Raw genomic sequence first — 23,941 nt, forward strand, 5'->3', positions numbered from 1 at the left:
TTTAGATTTAAAAACAGCTCAAAATGTAGACTCAATAGGCCAGGCCTCAATACTATATGTAGTCTTTCTCCTGTGAATGACATACACTGTATTACCAAAAGTATTGGGACGCCTGCCTTTACACACATGAACTTTAGTGCCGGTTCACACTGATGCGCTTGTACTGCGAATGCGTTGCGTTCTAAAAAGTCTCCAATCGCATGCACTTAAAAAATACATTGCATTCGTGACGGTCGTTCACATCTATGCGTTGCGATCTAGATGCGAATGTGATGCGATGAAAAAAAGGGTCTTGTGCGAGTTTACAGTGCTGCGTTGCGAATTTAGTCTCCATAGACATCAATGTAAATCGCTCTGAACTCGCATGTACAGTTCAGATATGTGCGAATATGTGTATAGTTTGTCCCGACAGCTACACCCCCCTATTTCCTGTCCCGAGCCTGCATGTGACATCCACAAACATCTTCATCAACAAACATGGCACCCAAACGTGTTGGGATCGACAATGAGGAGCTGATCAGGCTTGTCCGTTCCAGGCCATATATATGGGACAGCCGTACTGCAGAGTACAAAAACAACGCTATGAAGAAAAGAGGGTGGGAAGAAATTTGTGCAAGCCTGTATGAGGACTGGAGTGGATTCACAACTCAAGAGCGCAAAAAGAAAGGTATGTGTATATATTCTCCTATGGGGGGGCCATGTTTTAAGGGGATCTATGTGAGGGGGCCAAGTTTTAAATGGGGATCTATGTGGGGGGGCCATGTTTTAAGGGGATCTATGGGGGGGGCCAAGTTTTAAGGGGATCTATGGGGGGGGGCCAAGTTTTAAATGGGGATCTATGTGGGGGGGCCAAGTTTTAAATGGGGATCTATGTGGGGGGGCCAAGTTTTAAATGGGGATCTATGTGGGGGGGCCAAGTTTTAAATGGGGATCTATGTGGGGGGGCCATGTTTTAAGGGGATCTATGGGGGGGGCCAAGTTTTAAGGGGATCTATGGGGGGGGCCAAGTTTTAAATGGGGATCTATGTGGGGGGGCCAAGTTTTAAATGGGGATCTATGTGGGGGGGCCAAGTTTTAAATGGGGATCTATGTGGGGGGGCCAAGTTTTAAATGGGGATCTATGTGGGGGGGGCCAAGCTTTAAATGGGGATCTATGGGGGGCCAAGTTTTAAATGGGGATCTGACTCTGTGGAAGACAATGCATGCTCAGTATGTAACCACAGACGAAAAGAAATGCATTACGCAATGTTGAACATTTGAACAATAGTTTATTTATTGAAACAAAGTACAGTAAAAATTAATTAATACTCTTTATTGTATGGAATCAAGCTGCCATGGCACTTGACCAGCAGGACTCATAAAGTAGTCAGTGAAATTCTCCCTGATGTTGGCCCCTCTGTAGTTTCCCCTGGTGTGGATCCACTCTGCGCCTTCCATATCATCCATCAGGGAGTCCTCGAAGAGGTATCCATCTCGCGATCTTACAAAGTTGTGGAGTACACAGGCAGCTTTGACGGCAATTATGGCGTTATCCGTGGTTAGAGTCAGTGGCGTGTGTAGAAAGCGCCACTTATTTGCCAGAATACCAAAACTGCACTCCACAACTCTGCGCGCTCTTGTGAGCCTGTAGTTAAACACTCTCTTTTCAACAGTCAGTGAGCGATTAGCATACGGGCGAAGCAGGTGTTCCGAAAGTGCAAAAGCCTCATCACCAACAAAAACAAATGGGAGGCTTTGCTGAGATGTTCCAGGCAGTGGTCTTTCATGTGGGAGGTCCAGGCTTTTTTCACGCAGCATTTTTCCAAAACTGGAGTGGGAAAAAATACTGGAGTCGGAACTGCTCCCATATGAACCAACATCTATGTAGATGAATGAGTAGTTTGCATCCGCCACTGCCAGCAAAACCAAAGAAAAATATTTTTTGTAATTGAAATATTTGGTGCCGCTACCAACTGGTCTCACAATCCTAATGTGCTTGCCATCTATAGCACCGACACAATTAGGGAAGTTGCAGCATTGCCAAAAAAGATCAGCTACAGAGATCCACTCCTCTTTGGTTGGTTTTCTCATCACCACATCTCTTAGGACCTCCCAGATGGCAATACAGGTATCACGAACAATTGTGCTCACAGTAGATTTCCCCAATTTGAACTCGTAATGCAGGCTTGCAAAAGAATTACCAGTTCCAAGGTACCTGAAATAAAAAACAGAAAGTTATTATTAGTCATGTTTTTCTCTTACAGAATTACTAATACGAACAAGATGGCGTAGCCTCAAGGATACCCTGCAAAGGTACAAGAGACTAGAACGTGAGGCGAGAAGTGGATCCGGTGCCCCCCCTAAGCGTCCCTATGCCTTTGCCAGATGTCTGGATTTTCTGCTACCGGTTCTAGAAATGCGGAAGTAAGTTTATTGTCAAATTCTCTTTCACTATTAACCCATCCTTCCTTCCCCCTCCCTCTTCACCCCACCCCAACCCCCTCACCTTCCAATCCCCACCTATCATTCAAATTATATATTTGAGCGGATGATGAAAAGTTGTTTCATGTTTGTCATTGCAGCACACAAGCAAGTTGGGAGGAGGTGGAGAATGTGCAGGAGGAAGGGGAGGAGGAGGAGCATGCAGCTCAAGTTGATGAGGAAGAAGGCGTCGCATTTGCATGTTCGAATAGTAGTTCAAATATTCCTAACGAGTCACAGAGTTTGGATGAGTCAGGATCCGCTCAAGAACCAGAACAGGAGTTTGAGGAAACTGACGTTTCCACGCCTTCCACCAGGCCTCAAAGTCGAGGCTCTACATCCCACAGGAGGAGAGTCAGCAGGGCAACTGCTGAGGCGGAAGACGAGCAGACAAAGCACTTAGTGGACATTATGTCAGGCATCAGCCAGCAACTAGATGCACATAAATGTCCTCACACACTATTTGCTCATAGCTTGGTGCCTCTTCTCAAAGAGGTCCCGTCTGAAAGGTATTTCGACATGAGAATGGCGGTACAAAACTGCATACATTCGTTCTCTGTACCACAACAGTTACCGCAAGACACTCCATGGTCCCCTCATTTCACACCCAGTCATTCTGCCATTCCAACAAACCCTTATCCGTCAAGTTTTGACCAATATCGGAGCATCCATGAGACCCCTAGATCCCAAATCCCATATCCTATTCCTTCCCCAATTCCCTCTGTAATCCCCCCCCACACTAGAACACCGGATGTCTCCACTTCTTCCCATTTCCCCCCCTCCAGCAGACCACCACCATCACAATCTAGTGCATTTTCCCCAAAAATACCTCCACCCTATCCACAATATAGGCCCCCAAGTGGACCGTCACATAGAACTCCATCCCCGCTTGTGCCATGGCTATATCCCAACACCGTGGATCATACACCCTCAGGCTCTTCAACACCACTTGATCTGGAGAGTTCACCAAATTTTTTGGATCTATAGTACACTTGCCACTGTATTGCCACGTTGACCTAAGTTGTCTTTTTTGACCTAATTTTTCTGTATTTTGTTCCTTTGTTCTTGTTACATGCAACAAAATAAAAAAAAAATAAAAACTTTTTTTGAAGTCAACTTTGCCATCATATCTGTCTGCATTCACTGTATTGCTAACTATGGAGAAAAAAAATACATGACTTTTCACAAAATATATCACACTTACCGTAATGTAACAAGCAATCTTTCAGCAGGCACAACACTGTTCCGGAAGGTGGTGTTCTGACGCTCCAAACGTGAAAAGAGCAGCCCAAGTAATTCGTCAAAACTAAAAAAAAAAACAACACACGTAAGTGGCAAGCAAAAGGGGGGCGTGGGGAGCTTCAGGAATGATTCGGTGGTAGATATAGGTGAAAACAGAGAGAGAGGAAAAAGAGAGATGGGGAAAAAAGAGATATAGAGGGAAGCAGCAAAAAGAGAGAAGAAGAAGGAGAGACTCCCTCTCACATACTAACCTATTAACAGACATCCGAGTATAGTTGAAAAACTTCTCTTCATGTTGCCGGAGATCATGATAGAGGACATTGAACTGACCTCTCTCTTCCCTGTTTGAAATTATGGGATGAACCCAATACCTTCGTCTTCTCATCATCATCATCCTCATCCTTCTCCTCCTCCTGTCCTTATTGATCAAGACTGCAGCAGTGGCAGTAGCAACTGCTGCCATGACCAAAGGCAAATGAAACATAGTGGCAATACACCAAAATACAGCACACTCTCCACAACGTAATCTCCAAACAAAACCACAGCTCACACTCCACGGTGTACTCTCCTCATAAAGACCAGGAAGTCCACCGGAAGTTAACACCCATTTCATTTGGATTGGCTGGAGCAAAAATCGCACCTGAGCTAATTAACATGATTATACGCAATGCGATTCGCATTGCAATCGCGCTGTACTATGGAAAAACGCAAGGTAAACTCGCACCGCAAATTCGCATTACAATCGCAAGCGCATCAGTGTGAACCGGCACTGGCACCCCAGACTTACTCCGTATGGTTCAATATTGAGTTGGCCCACTCTTTGCGGCTATAACAGTTTCAACTCTTTTGGAAAGGCTGTCCTCAAGGTTTAGGAGTGTGTCTATGGGGATGTTTGACCATTCTTCCAAAAGCGCATTTGTGAGCTCAGGCACTGATGTGGACAAGAACGCCTGACTCGCAGCCTCTGCTATAATTCATCATAACAATGGTCCAAATCATTTGGTGAAGGGGTGATTATGGTGTGGGGTTGTTTTTCAGGGGTTGGGCTTGGCCCCTTAGTTCCAGTGAAGGGAACTCTTAAGGGGTGAGCATACCAAGACATTTTGGACAATTTCATGCTCCCAACTTTGTGGGAACAGTTTGGGGGATGGCCCCTTCCTCTTCCAACATGACTGTGCACCAGTGCACAAAGCAAGGTCCATAAAAACATGAATGAGCAAGTTTTGGGTGGAGGAACTTGACTGGCCAGCACAGAGTCCCGACCTCAACTCGATAGAACACCTTTGGGATGAATTAGAGCGGAGACTGCGAGCCAGGCCTTCTCGTACACATTAGTGTCTGACTTCACAAATGAGCTTCTGGAAGAATGGTCAAACATTCCCATAGACACACTCCTAAACCTTGTGGACAACCTTCCTAGAAGAGTTGAAGCTGTTATAGGGTGGGCCAACTCAATATTGAACCCTATGGACTAAGACTGGGATGCCATTAAAGTCCATGTGCGTGTAAAGGCAGGCGTCCCATTACTTTTGGTAATATAGGTTATGTTTCATATATTGTCATGGATAGGATTTGTATGATCTCTAGTAATATCAAATACTACTGCTACACCATAACGTTAAAATGACACTCGGGGATTGTGGTAACAAAGATTACCCTCTGAATATCAGAAAATACACCATCCCTTTATGAAACAAGAGCGTTATACAAAGCATAGATTGCTTCTGAAGTAATGACTTTTCTCTCTGTTTGTTTTGCTATCACAATGCGTTTAAGTCTGAATTTACAGCAGTTTTTGTTTCTCTCTGTTGGTTTATATTTCAAAGTCTTTCTACCTCGCTCGGCATTCCAAAGCTCTGCCGTGTTTCCTGACTGAGCGACATTAGTAGAGTTTCAGGAAGCTAGGAACTTTGAGATAACAGTTCTAGTCCTGATATTCACAGGGTACTTTGAACAATCATGGAGGATCAGGCCTGGGTTGTTTATCTGGCTTTCTTCATCAGTTTAGAAGGACCTCTTAAGCACAAAATGCACTAATACATGTTTAAAGCTTACTGCAGCAAAAGATTTGCATTTCTGTCTCTTCAAGCTGGAGATTTAGGGCTATTTCACACAGGCCTGTGAGCAGGGCCACTGAGACCGGGAGTTCAGCCACTACAGTGAAGGTTAGAAACCACCATCCATTGACGGTTCCCTAGACATTGACCCTACATACCCGAAACCAACAGACACGGAGTATCCACCTTCTCTTTTCCACTACATATAATGGCGTTTTAGGAGAGCGACGCAGAACATGACCCATTCCTAACCGGCCACTTGTGTCCTCACTTGACACACGTCTCATGGCAAAAGCATCAATGTATTTACTGTATTTAACACTCTTGACGGGAAGCCATCACACTGTGTCGCAAGTTCTTGCTCTCGTGACTTCCCGGGCCAGGTCCCTAGGCCAACCTTAGGCCACAGCAAGCTCCTTGGGAGTGAGTTGGAAAGGTGAGGGAAAAATAATTTCACCTGTAGTTTAACCAACCAGGGCTCCTGTCACCTGCCACAGTCACCCACTTCCTAACTAGGCTGGCCGCTATATCTTCTACATGTGTCCTAACCAGAGATGTATAGTATCTAAGTAGAACTACTTCACTACTGTACTTAAGTACGGAAAGGCGGTATCTGTACTTTCCTAGAGTAGATTTTTTTTCTCCCACTTCCACTTTTACTTCACTACATTTTTTCAATGATTTCAATACTTCTACTCCGATATTTTTTTTTTGTGCTGCATAGTTACTCGTTACAATTATAAAAATAACCACTGCCAGAACAGTAGATGGCAGGTTTCATGAAGCTCAAAACATTGTGTATTATCAGCGCATATGAAAATAAAAGCTACTGTATGTATAAATAAAAGCTGCATTTGAAATAATTAAAAACAATATGATGTTCAAACTTTTGACTTCTTTAATAACTACATAATACAGTACTTGTACTTTTACTTTCAGTACTTGAGTAGCAACATTTTAAAAAAAACTACTTGCAATACTTAAGTACAAAAAAATGTTGAATGCTTTAGTACTTCTACTCAAGTCACTTTTTGATCGAGCACTTCCACTTCTACTTAAGTCACTTTTTGATCGAGCACTTGTACTTTTACTCAAGTCACTTTTTGATCGAGCACTTGTACTTTTACTCAAGTATGGGTTTCGAGTACTTTATACAACTCTGGTCCTAACCTTGAAGAGTAAAATATTCTATGCATACTTTCACTCTTCATGGTTTTGATATGTACCTTGAATTTCATGGTGATGTGATGCACAAGTTCCTTCCACTTCATATCTACCTTGTTATGCTCTGTACAATGATAAATTATATTGTACTGTCTGAAAACTACTGACAGAGTACAGATTAAACAAAAAATGTGCTATGCGCCATATGTACTTAATCCAAAGGGTTAATCCGGTACAAATGTAAGCAGAGCTGCTTAACTCAGAGGGCTGTGTGGCTTAAACTCCCAGTGTAAGGTTTTTTTGGATACACCAAAGTTACTCCAAAACTTGACTTGAATATTTCCCTCAGTAATTGACATGGACAACTTTATCACTTAAATAAGTTCTTTTACTGGCAAACTTGAGAGTTGCATATACACTTTACATCATTCTCCAGAAAATCTTCATCCAAATGACCACAAATAGCAAAGAAGCATTAAATATAGCTGTAGATATAGTAATTATTAGCAGGAGTTCCCCGAAACCGAAAAGTTATTTTAGGGGTTCCTCTATGTAAAGTTTGATAAATGCTGGGTTAAGTCATTTTAGGGGTTCCTCTGTGCCAAAAAGTTTGAAGGCTGGGCTAAGTCGTTTTTTAAACTCTAGTCCATCTACTGCCCCCTGCTGTTTGTCTTAATAATAAAGGTAAAACGGGAAACTGGCTTATTTATATAGATATATTATTATTATGATTATACAGGATTTATTCAGCGCCAACAGTTTACGCAGCACTTTACAATATAAAAGGGAGACAATACAGTTACGATATAATAAAATACAAGAGGGTTAACCACTTGCCGACCGCCGCACGACTATCTACGGCGGCGGTCAGCCCCTCACAGGCAAAGTGACGTAGGGCTACGTCACTAGCTTGTGAGGGTCTAGGGAGCGAGCGCGCGCCGCCGGAGGCGCGCTCCCGCGTGGTCACGGACCTCCCCGCGCGTGTGACCGGCGGACCCGATGTCCGCCGGCCACTCTGCGATCGGCGGGGGAGAGGGAGAAAGTCAGGCAGCTTGTGTAAACAAGCTGCCTGTCATTCTCCCCTCTGTATGAGAGATGATCATATGGATCTACTATGTAGATCCGTTGATCACTCTGCATACAGCTGAAGCCACAGCCAATCACAGTTAGAATCACGCCCCTAGGGACACACACAGCCCCTCCCTCTCAAATAAAGTTAACCCCTTCACTACCAGTGTATTTTTACAGTAACAGTGCATATATATAGCACTGATTACTGTAGAAATGTCACTGGTAACCCCAAAAGTGTCAAAAATGTCAGTCAAGGGTCCGATCTGTCCGCCGCAATGTCGCAGTACCGCAAAAAAAATCGCAGATCGCCGCCATTACGCGTTAAAAAAAAAAAACAACAAAAATGACAAAAATCTTTCCCTTAGTTAGTAAACGCAATAACTTTTGCGCAAACCAATCAAAATATGCTTTTTGCGATTTTTTTTACCAAACATAGGTAGCATAAAACAAATTGGCCGAAAATGTTAAAAAATTTTGATTTTTACATTTTTTTTGGGGGGAATTTCATATAAAAAAAAGGGAAAAATATTGCTATTTTTGCAAAATTTACGCTCTTTTTTTGTTTATAGCGCGTGATCAAAAAAATCGCACAGGTGATCAAATACCGCCGAAAGAAAGCTCTGTTTGTGGGAAAAAAAGGACGCCAAATTTGTTTAGGTACAGCGTCGCACGACCGCGCAATTGTCCGTTAAAGTCACGCAGTGCCGAATCGCAAAATACCCCCTGGTCAGGAAGGGGGTAAAATCTTCCGGGGCTTAAGTGGTTAAGAGGGCTCTGCTCAGAAGAGCTTACAATCTAATAGATACAGTACATGAAATAAAGGGCAGCCTAATTTTTCTCTGGGTTTTTAACTTTTCTGATGGAGAGTTTTAATATTAAAGTGAAGTGAAAATTTGTAAAAAGCAAACCGATTAATGACACCTACGGTAGTTTGGGTATGCAGTAAACCTCTACTTTGGAGCTTTCCCTATAATCCCCCCTTTTTATTTTTTTTTGTTTAAAGCTCCCATCCCACCCATGACTAAGAGTGGCCCTCTGGGGCGGTACTGTAGTCTCTCAACTATTGTTGTTGTTATTATTATTATTGTCATCATCATTTAATATTGCAAGGATGTGTAATGTCTGGTTTAAATTACAGTGGACTTTGTTGGAATATAATTGCTCAGCGCGTATATCATTACGTTTGAGTCCTATCCCATCGATACTCTGTTTACCTCATCGGTTTACTGTTATTGTTTCCATGATATTGATTTCTCAATTAGTAGTATGTCAGGTACAGTTGTTTATAAAGACATGCCCGGAGCTTGAAGGAAATGATAAGCATAGGGCATACATGACAGGCTGGAAGGAAAACCAGGCAGTAGGGGGTTAAATTAGTTTTTGGCATATGAGAGGTCAGGACTCTTACCTTATTGGCAGAGCAGACAAGGTGATGGGGGAGGAGCAGGAGAAAGAGAAGTTGGAGGGAAGGAGTGAAGGGGCTTCACTTGCAGACTGGAGAACATAGGAGAAACGTCCCTCCCACCTAATGATGCCGTTTTCTGTCACTCTGCTAAGGAGGTTGGACGTTGGCGGTTAAGGTCCTTGACGAGGTTCCAAAACATGGTGTTGAACAATAAAATGATGGGACCCATCTCAGGTATGGAGTCCTATGGTTGGTCTGGTTCAGTCTAGACCGACCGGGTAGTGTAAGGTGGTAGGGGTCTGTGGTCGGTTAGGATAGTCCTTGAGGCAGTGTTTTGGCAGCTGAGCACAGAACCTAACTTAATGGTACCACAGACTCCAAAGTTGTGGTAGATGGTATCGTCAAGGATCTGCAACCATTCTTTGATCTGGATTGGTTTGACTGTTTTATTTTTTCTGTTATTTATGGTTTTGTTTAATAAAAGGCCGAACCGGCCATTTAATCCCAATGCTGAGTTAGTGTTGTCATTTAAAGGTAAAGGGGGGTGGCGTTGGATACTGATCCAGATAATATGGTTAAACAGGTGGGATCTGAACTACCCTAGTCATGCTTATTACTGTACTTACGTAATACGTACTTACGTCCACTTAACCACCTACCCTCTGGATCTGTCCGATTATCAGGGCTGGCCAAAGACTGCCTGGCTCCAAAAATTAAATGCTGCCCCCCCCCCCATAAAAAAATCACGCCCGCCATATCATGATAATTAAAACTAAAATTAAATTTATCAGGAAGTCAGATTTATATGCAACAGCACCTTGTCTACATGCCCAATTATATGACATACCATTATATTCAATTCCAACCCACAAACTCCAGTATTTTTTAGTTTGTATGAATGGCTGACATCATTGCGCACACCCCTTCTTCCTCCTCATCAGTTTGCACTGCGGGTGGCAGTATGAGAAGGGGAAATGCTGCCCTTAATGCGATGCAAACTGATGACACACAAAAACTGCTGGAAAAAAAAAATCTTGGGCATCAATTTGCTGCCCCTCTCAAAGTGCTGCCTGGGTCCAATGGACCCAATGAGACCCAGGGTAGGGCCGGCCCTGCCGATTATCTCCTACTCTATTAGCTTTTAGGCAATCTCTGAAAACCCTCCTCTTCAGAGAAGCCTATCCTAACCACACCTAACAACTATACCTCCATTTCCTACCCACACCTAACAACTATACCTCCATTTTCTCCATCAGCCCATCCCCCACGGTTATTGCCTTTTGTTTCACTTGACCCTCCCTTCTAGATTTTTAAGCTCTAACGAGCAGGGCCCTCTAATTCCTTCTGTATTGAATTGTATTGTAACTGTATTGTCTTCCCTCACATTGCAAAGTGCTGCGCAAACTGTTGGCGCTATATAAATCCTGTATAACAATAATAATAATAATATATTTGCAATAGTTTCAATAAAAATTTGACAAATACAAAAAATTATAGCAAATTAGGGAAAAAAATAATCCCCATTCCCATAATTTAACCGGTTGCCGACCGCCGCACGACTATATACTGCGGCGGTCAGCCCCGGCCAGGCAGAGTGACGTAGGGGTACGTCACTCGCCTGTCACTGACTTGCGAGCCAATTGCGGGCGGGCGCGCGCGCGCCGAGGAGCGCGCCCACCCTGGCTCGTTCACTGACAAGTCAGTGCGTGTGACCGGCGGACCCGATCGTCCGCCGGTCACTCACGATCGCTCCGGTGAAGGGAGAAAGGCGGACGGCTTATGTAAACAAGCCGTCTGTCATTCTTCCCTGTGTAAAAATGAAGATCAGACGGTTCTACTATGTAGGACCGTTGATCTTTGTTTTTACACCAATAGCCCTTTACAGTTAGAAACACGCCCCTAGGACATACTTAACCCCTCCCTCTCCAATACAGTCAACCCCTTCCCTGCCAGTGTAATTTTTGCAGTAACAGTGCATATGTATAGCACTGATTACTGCAGTAATGTCACTGGTACCCCCAAAAGTGTCAAAAATATCAGTCAAGGGTCCGATCTGTCTGCCGCAATGTCGCAGTACCGCAAAAAAAATCGCAGATCACTGCCATTACGCGTTAAAAAAAAACACCAAAAATGACAAAAATCTTTCCCTTTGTTAGTAAACTCGATAACTTTTGCGCAAACCAATCAAAATACGCTTTTTGCGATTTTTTTTTTACCAAACATATGTAGCATAAAACAAATTGGCCGAAAATGTTAAAAAATTTTGATTTTTACATTTTTTTTCGGGGGGAATTTCATATAAAAAGATGAGAAAAATATTGTTATTTTTGCAAAATTTACGCTCTTTTTTTGTTTATAGCACATGATCAAAAAATCGCACAGGTGATCAAATACCACCAAAAGAAAGCTCTGTTTGTGGGGAAAAAAGGACGTCAAATTTGTTTAGGTACAACGTCGCACGACCGTGCAATTGTCTGTTAAAGTCACGCAGTAAAAAATCGCAAAAAAAACCCTGGTCTTTTAGCAGCCAAATCCTCCGGGGCTTAAGTGGTTAAAAATAAAGCATTAGGCTTGTATTCTATGGTGTAAAAATTGAAGTTTGATTTTGTGGTGAAGGAAGAGTAGCTGAAAATCTTGATAAAGTGGCGTATTCATTGATGACATCAAAGAAATGGCTCAGAACAGTGTTGGATGCAATGCGGTGGATTTACTAAAGACAAATAGAATGCGCAACTAAAGACAAATAGAATGCGCAAGTACAGTTGCTTCAGAGCTTAGTATATATGGGGGAGCTAAGCTGACTTCCATCATCCAATCATGTGTAAGTGGAATTTTTTTTTTTTTTTCCTTGCATGTGATTGGGTATTCGTTGTTTGCAAAGTCATCTCATTTAGTAAGCTCTGGAGCAACTGCACTTGCAAAGTGCACAGTCTAGTTGCCTTTTGCAAATCCTCCCCTATATTTTGGATGATCAGACCTATCATAATAACTATGTTGACCTTTAGAAAAACAGGTAGGTCTCTTTATTTTAATCTTGCTGTTGAAGGGAAAACAGTGGTGCTGTGAAAAAAAAACATTACCCAATTAAATACACATGGAATAGATAGCTTTAAAATGGAGCCATTATCAAGTGACAGTATTTGCTCACTGAGGCCAAGGGGCATGCACTGTTTGGTTAAATCATTGCTCTTTAGTACATGGGATAGAAGACAGAACACAGTGGAGGGGGAGATACCGTGTGTCTGGGGAACGTACTGCTCTGTGATTCTTGGACTGGAACTGACTTCACATTCACACAGGTTCTATTTTCTTGTATGCTTTTTTTTATATCTTCAAGGCACTTCTTGTTGTCTCAACTATTAGTTTATTTGTTCAGTGTGTTTTCTAATCTTGAAAGACTTAGCTCAGGTCTTTGTAAAAAATTTGGATTGGAATTTTGAGAAGTCAGCTCAAAAAATGGCAAGCTATCTATGCATACAGGTATTGCTATACATAACATATAACTTACATACAGAGTAGTCATGGTATACGGAGGTCTGCTACTAAGGCAAGCGTAAGATGATAACGTGTATGTTCTGACAGTTCAATTGTTTTTTAAATTATTGTTTGCTGTTTAGTTTATTTTCTTCTCTTTTTTTGCATAATTGTGATATACTGTGTGTGTGTGTGTGTGTATATATAAAATATACTGTATACATAGGCATGTGCATGGGCTGTGCTGGGTGTGCCTGGGCGCTCTCGCAGCGCTGCCAGCTTCTCTCCTTTATTTGCCTGCCGGCTGCTGTGGGCACACGGGGAGATGTTTCAGGAAGGAGAGATGGCCCTTCCTTTTTTGAATGAACTCAGTTAGTGATCATTACGAATCATGTGTGTTTGAGTTTTGGGGTGCACACCCAAATGCCAAAGGCTGTGCACACCTATGATTGTATCTGTCTGTCTGGCTGTCTGTCTGGCTGTCTGTCTAGCTGTCTAGCTCTGTCTGTCTGTCTCTGTCTGTCTGTCTGTCTGGCCGTCTGTCTGTCTAGCCGTCTGTCTGTCTAGCCGTCTGTCTGTCTAGCTGTCTGTCTAGCTGTCTGTCTAGCTGTCTGTCTATCAGATAGATAGACTGTGTGCATGACTGCTGAGGTGCATAGGCCCAGAAACAATGTTAACGTAGTAACAAACACCCCCTTGCCTCCTCCCCATGTAAAAAAAAACACGCTTACCACAATTAAGTTGGAAAGGGCAATGCCACAGCTTTTATTTAGTTTCCAGTACCAAACCAGTACATGTCTAGACCAGTGCCAATCACAGTTGTACTGTGAGCACTCTTAGTCATTAACTTAACTTCCAAAAAGGGGTAAGGGGGGAAGGGTCTGTCCTTACCATCAGTGCCTGACAGCCTACCCCCAATTTACAGACAAGGGCATAACCCGTTACCGGAACTTTAGCTGCTGGCAAGGTCAAAAACCGGCACGAAAGCTGTGACAGACCGACCGAAAAACAGGACGGGGGGTGGGCAGCTCTTCACTGAGATTCTTCTTAAAAGATCCAGAATTCCCTGGGAAGGTCCACTTAACTGAGCTCAGGCCCAGCCCCATACCGGCTCCGTCCAATCCTTTTGCGGTATTTTTGATATTTTTTAGAGCCGGTTCACATACAGGCGACCCGACTTGCCGGGGCGACCTGTGAAGTAGCGGTGCACAGCGCGCACCGCGACCTCGGAGAGACATGCACGGACTTCATATCATTGAAGTCAATGCAGGTCGCCCCAAAGTAGTACAGGACCCTTTTTCTAAGTCGGAGCGACTTGTGTCGCTCCTATTAGAACGGATCCTGTGCTAATCTATGGCAGGCGACCCACGGCGACTTGTCAGGCGACCAAGTCACCTGACAAGTCGCCCCAGTGTGAACTGGCTCTTACGCAGGTGGAGCTTTGATTAAATTACAAATCTGCAACAGAACTACACTTAAGTAACTATTGTATGAATGAAGCTTGAAAATATGTCATTGGGCTTATAGCAAAACCATTAGGGCCCCTCTCTCTGTTGGATCTGCATATCAAAGGCAGTTTATTTTGTGATATAAATGCTTATTTAGCAATCATATACTTGTTCCTAATATATTGTACAGGATGCCGAGGATGGGTCCTGGGCGGATGCTATGTGTTGCCTTTGAGTTATGGTCCCTTTCAGGTGAAATGGTTTGTAGTACTTAGGGGTCTCACCCCCATGCAGGTTGAGAGGTTCCAGGACTGTCAAGTATAAAGGAGAGGACTGACTTGCAGTTCTCTCTGCATTATTAATAGCTTGTTTGGGACCCGGAACTTTGGAAGTTCAGAGTGATATTTGTGTGGGAAAGAATCTTCACCCCTGATTACGGGGACTCTGGTCCCAGGTGGGTTAAGCAGCCTCCAGTGAGCAGCACTTAAGACGGGAAGCTCCTAGTGCTGGGTGTGGAGTAGTAGAAGTTTGGGAAAGAAGATCTGTCTGAGTGCGGCATGCATGTTGGAAGATGCCAAACAACTGAACTGGACTTTGCTAACTTTGGGTAAATCCCTTACATGAACTTTGTATGTCTTGTATTTCACTTGTAATGAAAAGATTAGCAGGCTTTTTTGTTGTGTTGATGAAGTCAAGTCAGTTTTGTTTGCTGCTGGAAGCTTTGTTTTCATTGAATGAAAAACCGATAGACAACACAAATGGCTTTGCACGTGATCCCAAAGTGCTATTCCCCTGAACTCTACAAAATATATATACACAGTTGTGCTCATAAGTTTGCATACCCTGGCAGAATTTTATTTATTGACTGTTTTTCCTGAGAATATAAATGATGACACAAAAACTTTTCTTTCACTCATGGTTAGTGTTTGGCTGAAGCCATTTATTATCAATCAACTGTGTTTACTCTTTTTAAATCATAATGACAACAGAAACTACCCAAATGACCCTGATCAAAAGTTTACATACCCTGGTGATTTTAGCCTGATAACATGCACACAAGTTGACACAAAGGGGTTGAATGGCTATTAAAGGTAACCATCGTCACCTGTGATCGGTTTGCTTGTAATTAGTGTGTTTGTATAAAAGGTCAATGAGTTTCTGGACTCCTTAGACCCTTGCATCTTTCATCCAGTGCTGCACTGACGTTTCTGGATTCTGAGTCATGGGGAAAGCAAAAGAATTGTCAAAGGATCTGCGGGAAAAGGTAGTTGAACTGTATAAAACAGGAAAGGGCTATAAAAAGATATCCAAGGAATTGAGAATGCCAATCAGCAGTGTTCAAACTCTAATCAAGAAGTGGAAAATGAGGGGTTCTGTTAAAATCAAACCACGGTCAGGTAGACCAACTGAAATTTCAGCCACAACTGCTAGAGAAATTCTTTGGGATGCAAAGAAAAACCCACAAATAACTTCAGGTGAAATACAGGACTTTCTGAAAACATGTGGTGTGGCTGTTTGGAGGCAATTGAAGAAAGATGAGCTGCATGGTCGAGTCACCAGAAAAAAGTCATTACTACGCAAATGCCACAAAGTATCCCGCTTACAGTACGCCAAACAGCACAGAGACAAGCCTCAAACCTTCTGGTACAAAGTCATTTGGAGTGATGAGACCAAAATCAAGCTTTTTGGCCACAACGATATACACTACATTTGGAGATTAGTCAACAAGGCCTATGATGAAAGGTACACCATTCCTACTGTGAAACACGGAGGTGGATCGCTGATGTTTTGGGGATGTGTGAGGTACAAAGGCACAAGAAATTTAGTCATAACTGATGGCAAGGTGAATGCAGTATGTTATCAAAAAATACTGGAGGAAAATTTGCATTCATCAGCCCGGAAGCTGCGCAGGGGAGTACTTGGACATTCCAATATGACAATGATCCTAAACACAAGGCCAAGTTGACCTGTCATTGGCTACAGCAAAATAAAGTGAAGGTTCTGGAGTGGCCATCTCAGTCTCCTGACCTCAATATCATTGAGCCGCTCTGGGGAGATCTCAAACGTACAGTTCATGCAAGACAACCCAAGAATTTACAGGAACCGGAGGCTTTTTGCCAGGAAGAATGGGCAGCTTTACCATCTGAGCAGATAAGGAGCCTCATCCACAAATACCACAAAAGACTTCAAGTTGTCATTGATGTTAAAGGGGGCAATACACGGTATTAAGAACTGGGGAGTGTAAACTTCTGATCAGGGTCATTTAGGTCGTTTCTGTTGTCATTATGATTTAAAAAGAGTAAACACAGTTGATTGATAATAAATGGCTTCAGCCAAACACTAACCACGAGTGAAAGAAACGTTTTTGTGTTATCATTCATATTCTCTGTATATGCTTGTTTTATTCCAACAGATTTGCCAAATTCCAATGCTACCTGCATAAATGACAGTGTAGCCAGGCTTCCTTTGCCCATTGTGCTATGCTAGGAATTTGGCTTCTTGCAAGGTCTACCAACCTACCTGGAAATATTACTTTGTTGCAAGGTAAGGAAATTTCATCCCAGGAAGAAATTGGTGGGACAAATCCTTTCTTTTCTCCCATCTAGTCTGGATAAGCTTTTGGCCTTAAGTACCATTATACGTCGAATCTCGAGCGTTTTTTTTTTCCCCCAGAGCCTACTTGGCTCTCACTCCTTAGTGAAGGTCTTTGTACAGGGTGTCACCCACATTTGTTCTGTACACCCCCCATTGTCTCTGTGTGATCTACACCTAGTCCTGTTGGTCTTTTAGAGACCCCCTTGGAACCTATTAGGGATATTCCTCTGTCCACTGCTTCTTGCAAGGTTGCCTTTTTCGCAATCATAACTTCAGCATGGCGATTTTCTGAGTTAGTGGCTTTGATCTGTAAATACTTCAAGGACAATATTTTTTTTGAAACCATTGGTCTCTCTAAACTGCTTTATATTTTCCATCTTAATCTGACATTTCTATGTCCTGCTCCTGAACATTCTAAGGAGTTTTTCCTTGATTAGTTGGATGGGGTGTGCACAGTTCGAGTTTATCTCTCAGCTACAGACCCTTTTCTTTAGTCTAAACCTCTATCACTCCCAAAGGCCCCCCTGTAGGGACCTGTTGGATTCTCGTACTACTATGGCTGGTTGGATTCATCAACCAATTATTCAAGCTTATGCTTTCAAGGTCAAGGTTCCCCCTTTCTAGTCTACCAGATCTGATAGTGATTCAGGATTAGGCTCTCAAATTTGCAAGGCTTCCAACCATTCTTCAGTTCATATGATCATCAAGCTTTACCAGTTGGAGATTACATGTGTAATTTATCTCACACTGATCTGGTATACCAAAATTTTTTTTAACATTTAGGCTAAGTTTCCATGTAATTAGGATACTGTGAAAAATGCATGCCTCCAAGCGGAGTGCCACAGCTTGCTTGCATTCTTCTGTACCAGAGCAGCAGACTAATAGATTGAGCATCTTTTGGCTGTCACCCCTCTCTAGATATACATGATGTTTGTTAGTCTATGGATTAGCAATGAATACTAGAGTGTATAAATCCAAAATAAACACAGTTTAGATGTTAATCAGAGATACAGACTAGCTAATCCTTGGAGATCAGTAGGGCTTTAATGATTCAGGCAAAGAAACCGATGCTATTTGTTCTCATTTTACATTGTAATGTAACTGGTGACAATTTGTAGAATACCATCAGTGTCTGCTTTACTGAAGTTAATGGTGCAGAGAAGAAGAGGTTTTGCTTTCCCCTTTCTCTAGTTTCAATTTGCTCAATTACTTGGGCTGGCGTTACATACCCTCAGGGCCGTGCGGGGGGCAAATGCCTTCTAAAGCAAGCTTTTTTTGCCAGCACAATCCCCCCATGGCAAATATGGGCACACCATCACTGTGCCTCTCACACCGGGCAGTGCTGTGCATAATAACATTGAGCCTTCACTGTTAACAGGCTCCGTGTCTCTGAAGAGGGTCAGTCGCTGGTCCATTCTGTGTGACAAGCGCATTGGCCAAGCAGGGAGCTCCGCATGCGTTATAGACACTCTGCTTATGGCAGATTAGTGTTCTTTGTTTTTTTTCTCTCTTCTTTTGTAAATTTGACTAGTATTTATGGACTACCATTTCTTTGACCATCTTTTTCTCTCTTCTCTGTCTGATTTTCTTTATGATAGAACAAATGTCTACTCAAGTCAGTAATAAAGACTTGTGCATGGATAGCATGGAGTGTGATCATGGGTGTAATCAGGTGCTGGGAAACGGCAATAGGGAGAAGGAGACATTGCCTTTTATTCTTCTCGCCCTCTACTGAGATATTGATGTTATGCTGCACTATTGTCCTCCAGCCAGCTGGAGGGGAGCTAATGCCAAGCAAGCCCATAGACTTCTATGCAGAGCGCTGAGAATCCTAGGAGTTGTAGTTTGATACGGCAGCCATATAACGGAGCGAAGTGACTCCTTACACTTCAGATAGCAATACCTACTGTGCAGTAGGAGGAGTGGAGAGATTAATTTTTTTTTTTAACTGCCCTGGAAAGTTCTTTCTCTTGGCGCTAAGGAAGTTAGAGATAGCGTCTCTGTCTGGATAGTCTCCTGCCAGTGGAAAACCATACCAACAGAGATCTGAGCCTGAAACTGGGAGTATTGACAACCAGGGGCAGCTGCAACACTGCCTGAAGGAGAATGGAGCGTCCACTCACCCTCTGCTTCCCACCGCTGATCATCAAAGGCTTTCGAGGTGAGACAAAGGGCCCCCCCCTCCCTTCTCCAGCAGCAACCCAGGGACTAGTGAGGGGGACATTTGCCCATTGCCGATACTGCTAGCAGGGACTGAGCCACTGAGAGCAGGACATTAAGTGTACCCAATCTATGCTGTACCCATACTGCACTCTATACTGCACCTATTCCAAACCTAGACTGCACCTATACCAACCCTATACTGCATTATAATGAACCTTAATACCAGTTACAGTAGTGTATACTGAATACTGCATCTGAACCACATCTACCTTGCACCTGTGCTGCAACTATACCATACCTATACTGTACTTCTACTGCATGCAGGTTTGCTGTGACTGTCCTAAAGTGCACCAACTCTTTTAAAGGTCCTCTTAAAAGGGGCCAAAGATTTTGAGAAGGCTGAGGGAAAGAACGACCCATTCTATCCAGAGGATCCTCCGGGGTACCTCTACATGTGAGATTGATTTTAATTATGTATTCTTCCATGCTGATTGTGTAGCTTACATTATAGGAAGCCATGTGATTCATCTGTGTAGTGATCTACAGTATTGCTTCTCTTAGCAATTTGCTGATAGAAAGATTTCGATACTATAAATCTTTCAACTCTAGCTTAAAGCTGATTATAGACAGTGCGATTTTCTTTGCTGAAACTATGGTTCAATGTTGATGGGGGAATCCCTCCTGCAGAGCTATCATGTTCTACTGGTAGGAGGGCATGGGGAGCCATCCTTACTGGGAGAACACCGTAAATAATGCTAGTGGCTATAGCCGCTGACAATAATTGCATGAAAAATCAGACAGGCTGGTTGTACCCAAGTTAAACAATCAATCAACTTCAATACAATCAGCCTGCCCATACATGATTCAAATATCAGCCGGTCCCTGCTGAACTGTGGTCGGCTTAACACCATCAGTGTAAAGAATGCCGCCATGTGAGAAACAATGTTTTTGCTAGCTGTAGCAGTCTTCAGAGTGAACTAGAAAAGTTAGTTTAAATCTTAAAGTGGTTGTAAAGCCTTTTTTTAACCTAATGCATTTAATGTATTAAGGTGAAAAACCTTGTGTGCTGCAGCTCCCCCCCTCCTCCCCCTTTTACTTACCTGAGCCCGATCTGATCCAGCGATGTGCACAAGTGCAGTGGCTTTTGCAGCCAAGTTGGGATAACATCTACTTTTATATATGTTACATGTTCCCATTAACAAAGCACAACTTAAAAAAAAAATATTTAAAAATTGCAGATTGCCTCTTTAGATGTTCTATTTGGTAACCCTCCAGCGAGAAAAAATCCCTTTGTTTGTGAGGGTGTTGGGTAGCTGCGCTTGCCATAATTAGCCTTGTCTGTATTGTGCAGACATATATTCATTATCAACTGTAAATAGATTTGAACACTCTGTCCTAACAAAGGGTTAAAAGTATAAAGGCTGGACTTCTGGCATTATATGTAATGAAGACAGACTTTGGCCAGGCTTACGCTAACATTGTTCAAAAAACTTTGCCGTTAGCCATGACACCCCCTGAGAAACTTCTAGGGGCTCATCTTTGAGCTCTAAGAGCTAAAAAAAAACTGCTTTTAGGCATTTGAAGCTTGAAGAAGCTCATGCTTTTTTGTGTGACCTTTCATACGTATCTATTGCGCGTCTTTGAGCTTTTATTTCTATGCCTGAAAGCTTGAAGAAGCTTGTGCTTTTTTGTGAAGCTTTTCTTCAAGCTTTTGTGAGCATAAGCATTTTTTTTCCCAAAAACCCTCCCCTCCGCTTATTTTTCCATTTATCTTTTGTGCCCTTTTGCACTACTTTTACATGTTTGTGGGTGCTTTGGTGTCTTTTCTGCTCGAAGGCTCCTCTCAAAATTACGAGTTTGGTGGGGGTTTTTTTTTCTGCGTGTAACCTCATATGCCTGTAAACTCCTGAAAAAGCCATAGTGTGCATGGACACATTGGCTAACACGGAGGGGAGTTTCCAAAGAGAAAAAAAATGAGAGCTTAAACAAAGCTGAAAAAACTGTAGAAAAAGCTTCTTTGAGCTTCTCTGAGATGCAGTGTGCCTAACCCCTGAACTGTTTGTTACTTTGCATGCCAGCTGCCAGCCCCTCTCTTGTATCCAGCTATAGCATGCAGTGTAAGTGTTGGTGGAAAACAAAGCGTTTAAATACCACCACGAGACTCCCGGCCGCTCTCCTACTCCGATCCAGGGCTACAGCGGGAGGAGCCAAGATCTCCCGCTGACATCAGCCGGGAGGTCACGTGACTGCTGTGCTGACCGCTCGGCTTCTCCCGCTGTAGCCCTTAGATGGGGACAGAGAGCGGCCGAGAGTCACGTGACCGGCCCGAAGATATCTGCAAAAATGGAATTTAGACGCTTCGTTTTCCACAAATGCTTACACTGCATGTTAAAGCTGGATTCAAGAGAGGGGCTGGCAGTACATTTTTTAAAAGTTTAAATTACTACAAATAGCGGCAGAAGGGGAGGGAAGGCTCACACACACACATACAGGAGCTAACAGGCAGGGAGGGGGAAGGGGAGAGGACAGAGGAGAGACAGCGGATGACAGAGGCAGGTAAACTGACCACTGTGTCAGGGCTCAGCAGCCATTAAAAACCGTGGTCAGTTTACAGGGGGGAGGGCAGCATCAGGCAGGATCAGCCAGGTATTTTAAGTGATAGAAGGGGCCAAATTACACAGCACAAGCACTGTGCTGTATAACATGTTTTAAAGGATAGAGAGAGGGAGAAAAAAAATATAACGTATACTATTGCGACACAAATCATATTGTAATTAAATGTTATTAAAAATGACTTTTTCTTTTAAATCTGCAGCTGTTGTATTGTTCTGAAAATGCAATGCAATATGGCTAACTGGAGCTGTTCTGTACACAGAATGTGTACTGACCACACCCCAGAAACATAATTTCCTGCTTGTGTGATTGGCTCACCAATTTTCCCAGAAGTCTGTACTAAGATACAAGTCAGATTTCTGGCATCCCCTGCAACAAAAATGTCATTTTTGGTGAGATACTCCCAATAGGAACACGTCTAAAGGGATGCAGGCCCAGCAGCTTTCCTCATTAGAGCCCTGCAGGTGCCACAGCTGATAGATAATTATGAAACCACTCCCATTTGACCCACTCAGCACAGAGGAACAGACAATGATTTCTTCAGAATACCAATAGGTAGGACTCTCCAACAAAGTTTGTTAAAATCCTTGTAATGTACAGAGATCTCCCAGAGGGGAATGTTTTGTTTCTCAGCAAAAGTGGAGTTGCACTTTAAAGGAACATAGTTACATAAATAGTGAGGTTGAAAAAAGACATCAGTCCATCCAGTTCAACCTATGATGTGTGTGTGTGTTTGCTGTTAACCGTACATTGTATACCCCTGTATGTTGTGGTCTTTAAGGTGCCCATCTAATAGTTTTTTGAAACTATCAATGCTCCCTGCTGATACGACTGTTTGCAGAAGAGAATTCCGCATCCTTATTGCTCTCACAGTGAAGAACCCCCTGCGTATTTTAAGGTTTTAAGATTTTCCTCTAGTTTTAGTGAGTGGCCACGTGTCTTATTGTATTGCCTTTCTCTGAATATGTTTTTCCATATGCTAGGGTTGCCAGTACAATATTTGTACATTGATATCATATCAACAGGGAACATGATCCCTTTTTTTATTTTTTAGGGTTACTAACACTTTAAAGGTAAAAAAATATTTTTTGCAAAAAATGTGTTTACGCATGCTGTGTGAATAGGAACACATCACAAACCTACAGTGGGGTTTTTCAAATGTGACTGCAGAAGTGAAAATTTGCTTTGATGACCAGAACAATGAAGTTTTCTTGCTGCTGATGTTACCACTTCTCCTCCAAGTTTCTAGTGATGTCTGGCTGCCAGGAGAAGGGTTCAGTAGCTCTGCATTTCTAGAAGTACAAGAGGGCAGTAACCAGACTGGTTGACATTCTCAAGGTGAGAGAGCAGCAGTAACCAGTCATCTTTACTGGAAACTACTGCCCTAAGGCATTGAACTAGAAGTGTTGGAGGATGCATTATGGAAGCTCTACTGCAAAATTAGTTTGTCGGTAATTTCTTTGTGTTGAACGTATTTCAGCTTTAGAGCTAAATTAACAAAATGGCTTGTTTATTCATTATATGTATATATGTGGTGCTACCCCCCCCCCCCCCCGTAGGAGCTACTGAGTGGATGAGGACTGTACTTTGCCTCGTCCTTCCCAAAGGCACACCAAGTTGAATGCAAAAGCAGATAAACACAGTGAAACATGGCAAATAATTCTTATTCCCACCAATAGTGCTATACCAGAAGCAGAAACTGAACCAGTTATTAAAGGAAAACTTTATGTATTATTACTCAATGGCACTAATAACCAAGAAAATACAAGTGCGTTACAAATTATTAAAACAGAGTTCAGCATAAAGGATGGCTAACTGTGAGGGTAGATTTAAAGGGGCAAGGACTGCCCAGGCTGGCATAAACAGTAACAATGGCATTCAGAAATGCGACGAAGAGCAGCAGTGAGGTTTTATTTAACAAAACCAGAGCTATACTGCTAGTGTGCACTAATGATGGCGGTGCTAGTCCTAAATCAAATGGTTAAGCACAGGTAGATTTGAACAATATGAAAAAAAATTAGGGTCATATAAGGAATACCTGTAAAGTTAATATTAGGGGCAATCCTTAATCGTATTCTTCTTCTGGCTTAGGTTGGGGCCCTTTTAAATAAGCGTTGCTGCACTTAGGATAGTCCTGCAAGCAGTAAGATGACAACAGGAGGAACTTAGTCCAGTGCAAGGTAGAACTGAATCAGGCCAAATATGAGAATAATGATACAATATGACCACAGTCCTGAGTTGGTAGTGGT

At 42.8% G+C, this 23,941-nt stretch overlaps 2 protein-coding genes across 2 annotated transcripts in view; one reads left to right on the forward strand and one right to left on the reverse strand.

Moving 5' to 3' along the window:
• LOC309543396 (uncharacterized protein) overlaps nt 1-4,102 on the reverse strand; it is a gene marked incomplete at both ends in the record, with an annotated part of 28,977 nt that extends 24,875 nt beyond the window's left edge. The window contains 2 exons of the mRNA XM_082242872.1: nt 1,579-2,001; nt 3,968-4,102. Of these exons, the coding sequence (XP_082098998.1) occupies nt 1,579-2,001; nt 3,968-4,102 (558 nt within the window). The remainder of the gene's footprint in view (nt 1-1,578; nt 2,002-3,967) is intronic.
• The window catches only part of GHR (growth hormone receptor), a 536,071-nt gene that overhangs the window by 253,263 nt on the left and 258,867 nt on the right, over nt 1-23,941 (forward strand). The gene's annotated exons all lie outside the window — the stretch shown is intronic.

This window comes from Pelophylax lessonae, assembly GCF_965119305.1.
Source record: "Pelophylax lessonae genome assembly, chromosome: 1".
In the NCBI taxonomy this organism is placed as follows: Eukaryota; Metazoa; Chordata; class Amphibia; order Anura; family Ranidae; genus Pelophylax; species Pelophylax lessonae.